This window comes from Orycteropus afer, unplaced genomic scaffold (genome assembly GCF_000298275.1).
Source record: "Orycteropus afer afer isolate SDZICR_OR568_19922 unplaced genomic scaffold, OryAfe1.0 scaffold00064, whole genome shotgun sequence".
NCBI classification, from domain to species: domain Eukaryota; kingdom Metazoa; phylum Chordata; class Mammalia; order Tubulidentata; family Orycteropodidae; genus Orycteropus; species Orycteropus afer.
This window is the reverse complement of record NW_006921651.1, coordinates 4,657,745-4,672,664: the sequence shown is the minus strand read 5'-3', so window position 1 is coordinate 4,672,664 and position 14,920 is coordinate 4,657,745. Positions and strand designations below refer to the sequence as shown.

General features: G+C 46.7%; 1 protein-coding gene across 1 annotated transcript; it reads left to right on the top strand.

The window, feature by feature from the left end:
- Positions 1-12,127: 12,127 nt before the first annotated feature.
- On the top strand, positions 12,128-14,539 carry HPS6 (HPS6 biogenesis of lysosomal organelles complex 2 subunit 3). Its single transcript, XM_007940025.1, has one exon. It carries the CDS (start codon positions 12,128-12,130, stop codon positions 14,537-14,539), a length of 2,412 nt encoding a protein of 803 aa, XP_007938216.1.
- The last annotated feature ends 381 nt before the right edge of the window (positions 14,540-14,920 follow it).

The following is a 14,920-nucleotide window of genomic DNA, read 5'->3' as shown; positions in this document are numbered from 1 at the left end:
AAAGTCATTAAAAAGACAAGGAAAGACAACCACTCAGAGGAGGATCTATGTAGGAAATCCTGGAAACAGAGGGAGAACAATGTGGAACAAAACTCAAAATCCTTATAAAAAAAAAAAAGGGACCAGGTTTCTGGTCTGATAGAGGCTGGTGGAACCACTGAGACTATGGCCCCTAGCTGCCCTTCAGGTCTGGAATTAAACCCTTACCTGTGGCTTCCAGCCAAACAAAAGACAGGTATATGAACGGAACATTTACATTAGGTAGATGCACTCGTTGGAGAGAACAATCATGGGAGAATAGAAGGGTTGTGTATGCACAGGGAGACAGCTCAGGAGACAGGAGTGCATGGAGGAAAGGAAACAGGGAAGAGGTAATTATGGGGAGGAAGTAGGGGGGAGTTGCTGCATTGTGGTAAACTGTGGTCATGTCATGAGATAAAGTGTATGTGAGCTGCTGTATGGAAAGTGAATTTGCTCTGTAAACTTTCACCCAAATCACAATTTTGAACAAAGGCAGGAAAGAAAGAAAAGACCAAAATGGGTGTCAGAAGAGACTCTGAAACTTGCTCTTGAATGTTGAGTAGCTAAAGTGAACAGAAGAAATGATGAGGTAAAAGAGGCTGAACATGAGCAGCCATTTAATGTGCAACTATTGGCCTCTCTCTTTCCGAAGTAAAGAAGAGTGAAGCCAATCAAAGACACAAGGAAACAATTGGTCCAAAGGACTAATGGGCTGTGTGAATCCCAGCCTCCATGACCCTGAGACCAGAAGAACCATTTAGTGTTTGGCCACTACTGCTGACCACTCTGGAAATATTACAATAGGAGGTCCTAGACAGAGTGGGAGAAAAATGTGCAACAAAACTCAAAATCCTGAAAAATTTTGACCAGCATTATTAGTCTGACAGAGACTGGTGGAACACCCAAGACTATGGCTCTTAGACATTCCTCAAGCCTGGAAATGAACTTACCCCTGTGGCTCAACTTTCAGCCAAATGACACTCAATGCCATCAAGTCGGATCCAACTCACAGTGACCCCTTGTTGGGTTTCTGAGGTGGAATCACTATGGAAGTACATTGCCCAATCTTCCTTCTGAGGAGTGGCTGGTGGGTTTGAACCTCCAGCCTTCTGGTTAGCAGTCAAATGCCTTAGGCACTATGCCACCAGAGCTCCAAATGATACCAGTATATAAGGTGAACAGTAACACCATGGGGGTACTCACTCCTTGAAACAATCAACCACACAAGACAAAAGAGCAGCATCTGCCCAGAGATAAAGCTCAGAAGGCAGGAAGGGATGGGAAAGAAGGACAAATTGAAATAGTAAACACAAGGAAAAAGTGGGAATAGAGCTGCTACATTGTGGGAATTGCAATCAATGGCACAAAACAAAATGTGTATGAGTTGCTGAACTTCCCCTATAAATTTTTATCCAAATCACAATAAAAAAATAAATACAACTTTTCCTAAATAAATGAAGAGCTGAACAGATGATTTCAAAGGACAGCTCAGGAAGACAAAGTACAGTATTACAATGAAATGTGCCAGGGCCTAGAAATTAGAAAATCAAAAGTGAAGAACATGCTCAGCATATCTCAAGCTGAAAGAACTGAAGAAAAATTTAAACCTCAATATTGAAGGAGTCTATGGACAAAATATTCAACAATGCAGGAAGCATCAAAAGAAGATGGAAGGACTATACAGTCGCTATACCAAAAAGAATTGGTCAACATTCAGCCACTTCAGGAGGTAGCATACGATCAAGAACTGATAGTATGGAAGGAAGAAGTCCAAGCTGCACTGAAGGCATTGGCAAAAAACAAGGTTCTAGGAATTGATGGAATACCAACTCAGATGTTACAGCAAACAGATGCAACACGGGAAGTCCTGGCCAACCAACTGGAAGAGATCCATATTTGCACTCATTCCAAAGAAAGGTGATCCGAAAGAACGTGGAAATTTGATATTGTCAAACAGTATCATTCATCTCACACATAAGTAAAGTTTTGCTGAAGATAATTCAAAAACGGTTCCAGCAGTGTATCGACAGGGAACTGCTAGAAATTCAAGCCAGATTCAGAAGAGGACATGGAACAAGGGATATCACTGCTGGTATCAGATGGCTGAAAGCAAAGAGTACCAGACAGATGTTTACCTGTGTTTTATTGACTACGCAAAAGCATTTAACTGTGTGAATCACAAGAAATTATGGATAACATTATGAAGAATGGGAATTCCAGAACACTTCATTGTGCTCATACGGAATCTTTACATAGACCAAGAGGCAGTCATTCAAACAGAACAAGGTCTGATAGAGACTGGTGAAACCCCTGAGACTATGGCCCCTAGTCACCCTTCAGCCACTCCCATGGCTTCCAGCCAAACAGGCATACAAGGGGAACATTTATAACCAGGTAGGTGCACTCAGGAGAACAATCAGTCACAGATCAGAAAGGCAGTATTTGCACAGGGAGACAGCTCAAAGGACAGGAATGCATAGGAAAGAAGGACATAGGGAAAAGGGACCCACAGGTAGGAAGTGGGAAGATGGCTGTTACATTATGGGGATTGCAATCAATGTCATGAAAGAAAATGTGTATGAACTGCTACATGGAAAAAGAATTTGCTCTGTAAACTTTCACTCAAATCACAATGTAAATAAGTAAGAAAAACCCCAACCCAGGTAGTTTTCACGCTCATTAAAGTTTGAGAATTACTCACTCAAGCTTTAAATTAGGATTTGAAAGAACAGAGCATCTAGACAAAAGAAGATATTGAGGGGGATGGATAAAACTTCAGCTGTCTCTAGGAAAGGCACAGGAGTAACCCTCACCTACTGCCATCTCGTTCCCCCACACTTAACTCACCAATAGGCATCCCTTTCCTGTGGGAGCTAGCACAGTTTGCCCAGATTACTACGAGACATACTGATTATAGTAATCCACAATGCCTAGTGAAAGAGATGAAAATTTTATGAAGCTATCTGCCCAGGAGTTGTGACTAAGTCAAATAGTGACATTGCTTGGACAGGAACCAATAGCCAAGAGAAAGCAACATGTTTATATAAAGACAAAAACAGAAACATGATAGCCACCAATCTCCCCTCTCCTTCCCTGACTCTCCTAAAAGTTTCTTAGTTCCTCTAGCTGCCAAGAGTTTGTTTTGAATATTACACTTTAGGTAGATGTTACTCAGTCCTCAAGTCGCTCTGCAAGGCTTACCACATTCTCTGGAGGTAGACACTAGCACTATAAACATTTAGGAGAATGCAAGGGTTTTCTACACCCAAGTCCAGGCCCTCATTTCTCAAGATAGCGCCTTACCAGATTCGTTCTTGTTTTCTAAAGACCGCAGAGATTTCAATCACTTACTGGATTCACGTCCACCTGTTCCTCTCTGAGGTTTCTTTCAGTAGCACAAAGACAAAAGGTTCCCCAATTCCATCTCACAGACTGGCCCTAAAATAAGCCTATAAACCTCTTTCAATTTTAATGGTGTCTACTGCTAGTCACTCCAAGTCCTTTATATCCCAAAATGGAAATAGAGTGGGGCCTGCATTCCTGAAGCCACCTCTCTGAATTCCCTCAATGGAGAGGCCATCATCTCCCTGTTCCATCACTTTGGGGTTTTTTTTAATCCTGGGGATAGAATTCATCACTTACATCTATGAATGTGTCAGAGCACAGCCTCCCATCCAAAGCGATAATAACAATAAATAACAGTACTGAGTACTCACTACATACTTGGTACAGTTCTAAGTGTTTTCTGTATACTGTGCCTAATCCTTATAATAACCAGATGAGCAGGCACTATTACTTCATTTTACTGTGAGTATTTTACCTTGTCCAAAGTAACACAGCTAGTGACTGGCAAAGCTACTAAATCTTTCTCTCTGGTAGCCTTTCTCCCCATCAGAATGTCCCCTTAGTGTAAATAATCAGGTGCTAAGTAACAGAACAAACTCCAAACTCGATAACAATTCTACACAAATTCCAAGCTAATATCCATATCAGCAGTCCCACTTTATACAAGAAAAGTCAGTGAACTTAGGATATGGTCTGACAAGCATCACCCTTACTTTCTGGATGCTTGGAGAGAACCAAACTAATGACATAAGCACATGACCTACTAGAGGGCAAAGTCCTTCTCTTCCGTGCACTCTAGACAGTGCTCAGCTCAGAGTCAGTGTTTAGCCAATGCTTGAAAACAGAAGTAACTCAACGGCTCCCAAGACTAAGGAGCAAGTGGCAAAACCAGGAATTTCTCAATTTCTACTGTAGGTCTGTATACAAAACATGAACTAGCTTCAGAGAAGAAAATTTAATCCAGTTTATCAGCATCTACTGGTCTGCCTTGTTTAGTAAACCAATAATACAGATGAAGAGGTTTAAACAAATATGACTACCTCAGGTTCCTTTTCAAACGATCTTATGTAAGAAGTAATGTATTTGTACCTTCAGAAGGAGGAACCAAACCCAAATCGAGAAGATTTCAGGAAACTCTGATTGAAAACCACATTTTTCTTCAAAATGAGAATTCATTATAAAATTCTCTTCTCAATGAACAAGAGTCTCTTGTAAGTTAATACTATCTCCTGCTCAAGTCCTGCACTTCCTCAAGAAGCACAATGTCACTTCTATCTTCTCATTTCCTTTCCTCTTGAATCACAGAAGCCATGAATACCACCTAAGTATAAAATTGTAAGACAGACTCCCATGATCTTAAAGGGAGCCAAAAAGGTAACTGCAACCTTCCAAAGTAAACTGATTTCCTGCTAGTTTGATAACTCTTAGTGAGACCTTATAATAATGCAGCCTTAGTGTAAGATAAGAAGGAATCCCAAAATTACTAAGTGAAGGTGCCTGCCTTGATGAGTTCATAGCTAAGTGGAAGAAGTACATAACCTGATATTTCATTACAAACAAAATCAACTTGTTTTCCAAAGATTTTATTCATATATGTCCCTCACTCCAAATATTACTAAAATATCAAGACCACCAGGTCTCCTTAGTGCTAGATGCCTACTAATATCTCTGTGTTACATCCCACAAACAACTGAATTTCAGCATACCAGACTACCTCCTCTATATCTCTTTTCATGCCCACCCTAATCCTTAAAAAACTTGGTTTACTTTCCCTAATCCATATAGTCAATGAAATTCCCATCCTCCAGTCTCTCAAATCAGAAACCTTACCACACTTCCTCTTCCCAGTCACTAAGTCCTGTTGCATCTACATTAGAAATGTCTAAAATCCATTCCCTCCTTTTAGTTCCCACTGAAACGCTTTTCAACTTCAACAACTCTAATTAGTCTCACTGCTTCATTTTTTTATTACTTTCACCTGCCCTTTTGTCACTCTCTAACATAAAAGGAAGAGCTCTGGTAGCATAGTGGCTAAGGCACTTGACTGCTAACCAGAAGGCTGGCGGTTCAAACCCACTAGCCACTCCTCAGAAGGAAGATGGGGCAATCTACTTCCATAATGATATTGCCTCAGAAACCCATATGAGTCGGGTCTGACTGAATGGCACATAACAACAACAACATAAAAGGCTCTACCTACTCCCACAGACTCATTTCCTGGCAATTTCACCACCACACATCTTGTTCCAGACAATTTTCTGACACTTAAACACCATGGTTTCCACCCCCAACCCCACCCTTCACACTTTGACCACTTGTGCATGCCGTTCTCTGTGACTAGAATGCATTTCCTTATTTGCACAAGCTCCTATTCATCCTTCAATACCCAATGCAAGTATCTCCTCTCTGTGACTACTTTCCCTGACTCTCCCAGGCAATGGTCCCTTCTGCAGTATTCCCTTTACACTACATAAATTTCTTTATACAGATATGTAACACAGAGTACTTTCTCATCTGAACAGGTCTCTCTGATGTCCTTGAGAAAAAGTATTCCTTTTTTTTAATGCCAAACTTAGTTACATAGCAAGTACTCAATAAATGTGTGTTGAGTAACAGTTCACACTCATGTATCCTGAATCAATTTGTTATCTAGCCACTTTCCCCATATTTTATGGACTCCACGTGAAATTTCAACTTTCTTAACAGCTTTGTACTTTTCAAGTTTTATCTTTATTATACATATGTTGAACAAGTAAATGAATTACAATGCTAAAAGTAAGATGAAAATGCCAAAACCAAACCAAACACTTCCGTGGAGTTGAATCCAACTCATAGCGAACTCTCCTTGGGTTTCCAAGGCGATATCACTACGGAAGTAGATTGCCCATCCTTCCTTGAGAGGAGTGGATGGTGGGTTTGAACCGCCAGCCCTCTGGTTAGCAGTCAAATGCCTTAGGCACTACGCCACCAGATCTCCTGAAAATGCCAAAGGCTTCCCGATTCACCAAGCAAACAATGAGAATTCCCCCTCTGCAATCCTAACAAGAAGGATCTACCTTTCCCTAGACTCTGTCTGATCTGATCTCCCCAAAGCCTTCACAGAGAAGTACTAGGTACAGAAACCCAACTGACAGCATCCCTAACATTCTTCCAATTAACTCGTGCTAAGTAGAGACACAAACCACAGGTGCCCTCCAAAAAAAAAAAACAAACTTACTGCCATCGAGTTGATTCCGATTCATATTTGCCCTAGTTTACAAAACCACTGAGAGCACAGAACAACAAAGAAACTGATCTCACTACCCTCAAAACTTTTGCCGGGAAGAACTGAGGAGGGTGTGATGTTCCAGAAACATTCCTTGGGGCCTGGTCTCTACTTCCCTATTCTCCAGGAGCAGCACTCCTCAGCTGAGAGCCCTCTTTCCCAGGGATCTAGTTCTGTCTCCTCTTGCTTCATTCCCATACCTGGCCGAACCAGGTGGCTTTCCCTAGCTCACACCAAGTAACTCCGTGATAACATGGTAGGTAGCTCACTGGGTTTTGTGTGGAGGGTGGGCTAAGGATCGTTGGCTAGGAAAAGAGGGACCAGGTGGTAGCCCTTTCGGGCCACCTGAGACCTCGGACAGATAGGCTTTCTTCTAGCCCTCCTCACAGGTCTTGCTTCACGCCCTCATTCTAGGGCCAAGCTGAGAATAACCTAGGAGAGGCAGCTGGAGAGGTCAGAGTCAGCCCCGGGCTAAGGTCAAATGTCAGAGCCTCGCCTCCCAGGCGGGCCCAGCAAGGGCGGGATGCAGGAGGGACCTGACTGGCACCAGGTGTTCCTAGAGACCGCTGCGGAGGAGAGCGAGCAACTTCCAGCTCTGCTCAGTCGCCTCCAGGCCAGCCCTCCCCGCTGCTAGCAGCCTTGGCCCGCCTCAGCAGCCGTCCCCACCCCCCCGATCACCGCCGTCGTCCTTTTGGCTAACGGAGGCCCCGCCCCCAGGCCACCCCACAGAGCCGCCTCTGGGCAAAGGCCTAGTATGGCAGGATCCGCGGAGGGTGGCTAGGTTTGGGAACTGGCCGGGGCCGGCGCCGCTTACCGAACCCGGGGTTCCTCCTCCTCCACCCGCGCCGCTCCCGGGTCCGCTCGCTCCCGACGCCACCGACGCCGCCGCAGCTCCGGGCTCACGGGCGCGCTCTCGACTTCCCCCAACCCCGGCTCGCCGTGGCCCTCTGGGTCCTAAAGGCCGCGCGTGAAATAGGCTCGTCACGCCCGCTTCCCGAGAACTAGATCAGACCACAATTCCCAGCAAGCATCGCAAAGACTACAGATTGCGAAAGCTCTCGAAAAGCATCGCGAGAAGGAAATTGGCAAGAGAAACATTTATTGAGGGCTTACTGGATTCAAGTATCATCAGCAGTTTTTATAAATAAGGCAGACTCTTTGGACTCGGCACTTCCACTCCTAGGAAAGAATATATCCTCTAGAAACATTGGCGAAACTTGGGAAGATCAAAGTGTTCCAAGTTGTTTATTACAACATTGTGCTAGTGAAAGATTAGAAACAAACGTGTTCATACAACAGATGTTTATTGTATACCTACTATGTGCAAGGGAGCTCTGGTGGCGTAGTGCCTAAGGCGTTTTACTGCTAAACAGAAGGCTGGCGGTTCAAATCCACCAGCCACTCTTTGGAAGGCAGTTTGGGCAATCTACTTTGGAGTGATACCCTCTCAGAAACCCGAGGAAAGCTTGCTACGAGTCGGATCCGACTGGACGGTAGTGAGTTTTTTGTTTGTTTGTTTGTTTGTTTTGACTATGTGCAAAGCACCTTGTGTTAATTTGACGTTAATACCTGAGTCTTAGTTTTTCATACGCAAAATGGAAGATTAAGTAAAATGTGCTGAGCACCTATGCCGATACTGTATCTATACTGTATACCATGTGTATATACAAACACATGGTATACAGTATAAAGTAAGAAGAGTTTATGGTTTTGTGTTGTGGTGATGGCCATGAATACTGAAAGTACCATGGACTGCCAGGGAAACTAACAAATCTGCCCTGGAAGAAGTGCAGCCGCAATATTCCTTGGAAGGGAGAATGGCCAGATTTCATCTCACCTAATTTGGTAATGCTGTCAGAAGGGACCATTCCCTGGGGAAGGATATCATGAAGTAGAGGGTCAGTGAAAAAGGGGAAGAACCCCAATGAAATGGATTGACACCGTGGCTGCAACAATGGGCTCAGATATACCCAGGATTGTGAGGCTGGTCCAGGACCAGGCAGTGTTTCTTTCTGTTGTACATAGGGTTGCTATAAGTTGAAGCTGACCAGATGGCACCTAACAACAGCAACAGCATATTGAAAAGAAAAAAACTCACTGACATTGAGTAGATTCTGACTCATAGCAACCGCCATTGGGTTTCCAAGGATATAATTCTTTAGGGAAGTAGATCACCTTGTCTTCCTTCCACTGTGCAGCTGGTGGGTTTGAACAGCTGACCTTCTGGTTAGCAGCCAAATGCCTTATCCACTACACCACTAGAGCTCATATATACATATATATATAATCCAATCCCTGTAATTATTTTATGAAGTAGTTACTTCACATATGGGAAAATAAAGATTCAGGGGGATTATTCTAGAATTGGTAAGAGATAGAACAAAGTTTGAACCCATCAGGAAAAAAGCTCTTAACAACCCAGGTGCTCAGGCTTTTTCTTAGAAGATTTTAATTTTTCTTATCTACTTACACAGTAGCATAAGACATGATTAGCAGAAAAAAGTTGTACCCTAATAGAATATAAAAAAGAATGGGGATGGACAAGATAAATGCCCATCTTGAAATGGACCCCAACAGTTTCTGAACACCAGTTTGAACTCCTTGCTCGACTTAAAAGAACCCTGGTCTATACCTGATTTCCTATAAACAAACTTCTATTGAACGCCTACTTAATGCTCAATCCTGGGAGTGGTAACAAGAAAAACAAATTACAATCCCAAGATTACATTGTAACAAAGTGATAGATAGATAAAGATATATACAACTGAGTGTTTGAAAATATCAATCAGTAAATTATCAAGGGAAGGGTTGAAGAGGCTCAGTTGTAAATGCCCTGTGAATTCAAAGAGAAAATTCTATGTCAATCTTAGAAGGTTTCCTGGGGGAAGATAATGATGGAGTTAAACCTTAAAGGAAATGGAAAAAGAGGGAAAGGAGGGTGAAGCCACACAACACACTGTCTACACATAGTCGGAATACAAATTCAGACTAGAGTAAGTTTAGAAAGCCTCTTACTAGCTGTGATTTTGGACAATTACCTGAGCTCTCTATGTCATACTGGTTTTGGTTATCCAGTATTGAACCCTTCTCCTCCTGTGTCATCTTTGGGTTCAATCTTGATGGCAAAGCATGTCCTGGGCAACGAGAGTGAGTGAGGGCATGTGACTTGGGCTTGGCCATTCTGATGCACCTCTAAGGCTTTGGTGCTTGATCAAGAGATACAAAGATGAAGGGATGGTCAGAATTCATTAGTAAAAGTGGTGTCCTCCAAAACAAAGACCAAGTTGTGTAGAACCAGAGACCTTGGTACCCTGGCTGGATGGTTCCTGCTGAAAAGTAGTTATGCTTTCTCTTTCTTGATCTTTAGAGAGTGGTTTGTTTCCTGCTCATTTTCCAAGCCAGTTCCTCCTGTCTCCTATAGGTTGTATAAGCCTCTTATATTCTTCTATTAAATTTCATTTTTTATTTAAGATAGCCATGGTCTACTTCTGATACTGGTAAGCAAAAAATTTTCAACTGATGCCACACACAGAAGCATATGTCCACATCAGTTCTTCACCAAACATCTTTCTTTGTGTCAGCCTCTACCTTAAGATTGAGGATATAAGATGAGAGAAATCCTATAGCAACTAGGAACAACTGGAGAAGCAGCAAATCTAAGCAGGATGATAATGTTTAAGATATGCCAAATTTGAGATGCCTGTGAAATATCCAAGGAGCTTGGTGGTGTAGTGGTTAAGGCATTTGGCTGCTAACCAAAAGGTAAGTGGTTCAAACCCACCAGCTGCTCTGCAGAATAATGATGGGCAGTCTGTTTTTGTAAAGATTTACAGCTTTGGAAACCCAATGGGGGTCACTATGAGTTGGAATTGACTTGATGGCAGTTGAGATGAGTGAGTGAAATACTCAGGCAGGAATATTGAATAGGCATTTGGATACCCTTTATGGGAACTCAGCAGAGAAATCTGGACTGTAAGTAAAGATTTTGGAGCTGTTGATTTAGAGGTAATGGTTAAGTCATGAAAGGTAAGATGGCCCAGGATGGAACTGGTGGCACAGAAAATGGAGCACCCACATTTAAAGGATAAAAGAGGAAGATGAACCAAGGGGAAACAAAACTCTGAAGACAGTACTGTCTAAGAGAGAGAGCCAGAGGAAGAAGATGCCATGGAAACCACAAGAGGGACTTCAATAAGGTGGTTGTCAAAATGTCTCAGAAAGAAAATAAAAATGTCCTTGAAAAGCTCAGCAAAGCTATTTCAGTGAAGTAGTGGTTTGAGGAATGAATGAAAGAGGGGAAGTGAAGCCAGCAAATGTAGACGATCCTTGCAAGAAACTTGACTGAGAAAAGAAAGGGAGAGGGAATGATAAGGGTGGAGGTTGGGTGGTGAGGATGAAGACATGAGTTCTGAGGCAGAGCAGGTATTTCTATGCTGAAAGGAGGAGGACAGAATGAAGCAGATGAAAGAAATGGATACAGGTCCTCAGGGAAGGTGGGAGGGCAAAGGAGGGAAAGCAGGGCTCATGAAGAACAAGAACGACTGGCCTTGGAACGAGGAACAATACTATACCACCTGAAAAGGCAGACAAGGGGTAGAAGGGCCACTTCATATAAATTTTTAGGTGTTGCTGGAGACATTACACAGTGCCTCTAAAGTAAATTTTAATTTTGTCTGTCAGCAAACTTAATTTTGATGACGGATTGTTGATATAATAAAGTGGTTTGATGCACTGACTTTGGAGCCAGATTGCCTACCTTTGACGTCCTACCTCTACCACTCAATGGCTGTGTGATCTTGATCAAGTTACCTAATGTCTCTGTGCCTCATTTTCCTCATCTGTAAATGGGGAGGGCAGGAGACTGTCAGACAGTAAGTGCCATGGAAGTGTTAGCTATTTTTATTTTCCACTAGGATGTCATCTCCATGAGGCTGAAGTTTTCTATTTCATTCACCGCTGTCTATTCAAGAGTCTGGCACATAATAGGTGCTCAGTAAAAATGTCATGAATAAATGTAAGACTAAATTGGGGTGAGAAAGCAAAGCTTAAGAGGGAGAGAACAGCCTTGGGAGAGGGACGCTCTCAGTCTTGGGCTCAGCGACGGGTGATATCCCCAGGCCAGACTCTGGGCCACTCCACAGCTTCCTGAAGTCTGGGGCAGCGGATCGGCCCGCAGCTTTGAAAGCAGTCTTACCGCTTTGACATTCCTGCGCGCTCCGGAGGCTCCTCCTCCAGGGTGCTCCTCCCCCGGGGATGCTCTCGCGGCTCCTCCCCCGGCGGGCGGTGTCGCGCCACTGGGACGTGAAGGGGGCAAGTCCTGAGCTAGCCTAGCAGGGCGGGGCAGAGTCGATTTCCCGCCCCGGCCTCCGCCCACCTCATCGAGGAGGGACGGAAGTGTCTCAGCCTGCTCTTTACCTCTCGCAAAACCCAGACCGAGAGCCGGGCCTCGCCCCACGGGGCGGCCGGTGCTGGTCATCCTCCAGCGCGGGCGGCACCATGAAGCGTGCGGGAACTCTGCGCCTCCTCTCAGACCTCAGTGACTTCAGCGGCGCGGCCCGGCTCCGGGAGTTCTTGGCCGGAGACCTGGCTGTCCGAGTCCGCTGCAGCCCGGACGGCCGCCACCTGCTGCTCCTGCGACCCCCGGGGGCGCCAGCCCCGCAGTTGCTGGTCGCAGTGCGTGGGTCTGGCGCGGAGCTGGAGCGTGCCTGGCCGGCCGGCCACTCCCAACCACTAGATGCTTTCTTCCTGCCGTGGCCCGCGCGGCCTGCGCTGGTCCTCGTCTGGGAGAGTGGCCTCGCCGAGGTGTGGGGCGTGGGGGTGGGGCCTAACTGGCGGCTGCTGCAGAGCACCGAGCTGTGTCCGAGCGGTGGAGCCCGCGTGGTGGCAGTAGCAGCGTCCCGAGGCCGCTTGATGTGGTGTGAGGAGTGTCAGGCGGAAGCTGAGGGCCAGCTAGGGCAGCCTACAGCAGCTTTCAACTACCGTGTGTGCGTAAGAACCCTGGAGCCCAGCGGGGAGGTTGTCCCCACCCTGGGCAGCACACACATCCTGCTGCACCACTGCCCCCCTTTTGGGCTGCTCGCCTCCCGGAGGGACCTCTTCCTGGTACCCACTGCCACCACCTGGCCTGGGGTGGCCCACATTCTGCTCATCTGGAACCCCGCCAAGGGCAAGGTGGTGATATCAGCCCCCTATCTTGGCCTCGCCCACAGTAAGAGCCTGAATCCTAGACAAGGGGATACATGGGACTTCCGGATCCTGCTCCGAGGCCTTCCTGGGCTGCTGTCCCCCAGGCAGCCATTGGCGGTCCATACCTGGGCTCCAATCCCCCAGGGCCTGCTGTTACTTGACTTCAGGGGCACTATAAGCCTGGTGCACTCCCATGGTGGTACCCGGGTTGTGGGAACGCTGCATGAGGCACCTGGAGGCCCACAGGGGTCTGCAACACTGGGAGCATTCCACAGCACCCTGGCCTGTGTGCTGGGCTCTACCTTGGAACTAATGGACATGAGAAGTGGGCAACTGCTGGAGAGGAAGGTCCTGAGTACAGACCGAGTGCATCTGCTGGAACCTCTAGCCCCTGGTCTGGAAGATAAGGAAGAGTTGGAGGCCCGAGGGGGTCTCCGTTTGCTCTCAGTCATGGGTCTATTTCTAGTGGTCTGGGAAGCCCCACAAGGCCTTGTGCTGCCTTCAGCTGAGGACCTGGTGTTTGAAGAGGCCTGTGGGTACTACCAGAGGCGGAGCCTGCGGGGCACCCAGCTCACCCCAGAGGAACTGAGACATAACAGCACCTTCCGGGCACCTCAGGCCCTGGCCTCTGTCCTCCAGGGCCACCTGTCCTCATCTACACTGTTAACCACACTGAAGGCTGAGCTGCGAGATTACCGGAGCCTGGAGCGGCTCAAGGCCCAGCTGGTGGCTGGGGATGATGAGGAGGCTAGCTGGACTGAGCTGGCAGAGCAAGAAGTGGCACGTCTGCTGAGGACTGAGTTGATGGGAGACCAGTTGGCCCAGCTTAACACCATTTTCCAAGCTCTTCCTACAGCTGCCTGGGGTGCCACCCATAGGGCCCTGCAGCTTCAGCCAGACAGGGATGGCAGGCTGAGGTCCCAAGCTCCCCCTGATGTGTGGAAGAAGGTGCTGGGGGGCACAACAGCTGGAAAGGAGCCCCCCAATGGGATATTGCCCCCCTTTGAACTCCTATGCCAATACCTATGCAGACTGGAGCCACGATGGCTGCCACCGTTTGTGGAGCTGGCACAACAGCAGGGTGGGCCAGGGTGGGGAGCAGGGAGCCCAGGGCTGCCCCTGTATCGCCGAGCTCTGACTGTGCTGGGTGAGGAGGGGACCAGACCTGAGGCGCTGGAGTTGGAGCTGCTCTTGAGCAGTGGACGGCCCAAGGCTGTGCTCCAGGCTGTGGAGCAGCTGGTACAGAAGGAACAGTGGGAGCGAGCTCTGGAGGCTGGCCTGGCCCTTGGCCCTTCCAGCCCCCTGGTTCGAAGTGAGATCTTCAAACTGCTACTGGCTGAATTTGCCCAACACCGTCGACTCGATACCCACTTCCCCCTCCTTTGCCGCCTGTGCCCGCCAGACCTGGCTCCAGCTGAGCTCCTGCTTCTGTTGCAGACACACCTGCCAGATGAGGTGGGGGCCCCTACCCCATTCCCTGAGCCTGGGGCAGAGCCCACTCTGACCGTGGGCTTGCTCAGAGCCCTGCTGGAGCACACTGGGACTCAAGGACGGCCCTCGGGCCCAGTTCTAAGCCTATATGAGGACATTCTATGGGACCCTGGCACTCCACCCCCCACCCCACCTCGGGGACATATGACCCACCTCCAGACACCAGACCACCCAGGCCTGGAGGCCTGGGCACCATCTGGACAGGGCTTCCGTGTGACTGACCCAAGCTAAAAATCATTTCTAGGACACAATGATCAGGGAAGGATGCCTAAGAGTTAGAGGGGGGCAGGGTGGGACCAATGTGTGCAATACTTTCTCTGGGAGCAATTTAAAATATGTACATGTTGAATATATACAGTTTGTGTGTTTTGGAACAACTTAAGGGTCTCAGAGGGTTGTGGTTTATAGAGGGAGTGGTTGAATCTGGATCAACCACTTCCAATAATGAAAAGTAAATGCTCATTTATGAGCATTTGCTATGTGCCAGGCACTAGACTGATCTTTGTATAACCCATCCTTTAATGCTTCTAATAAACCCATGGGAAAAATACTAATTTTATCCCCATTTGACAGGTGAGGAAATAGAGGTTTAGAAAGATCAAGGGACTTGAT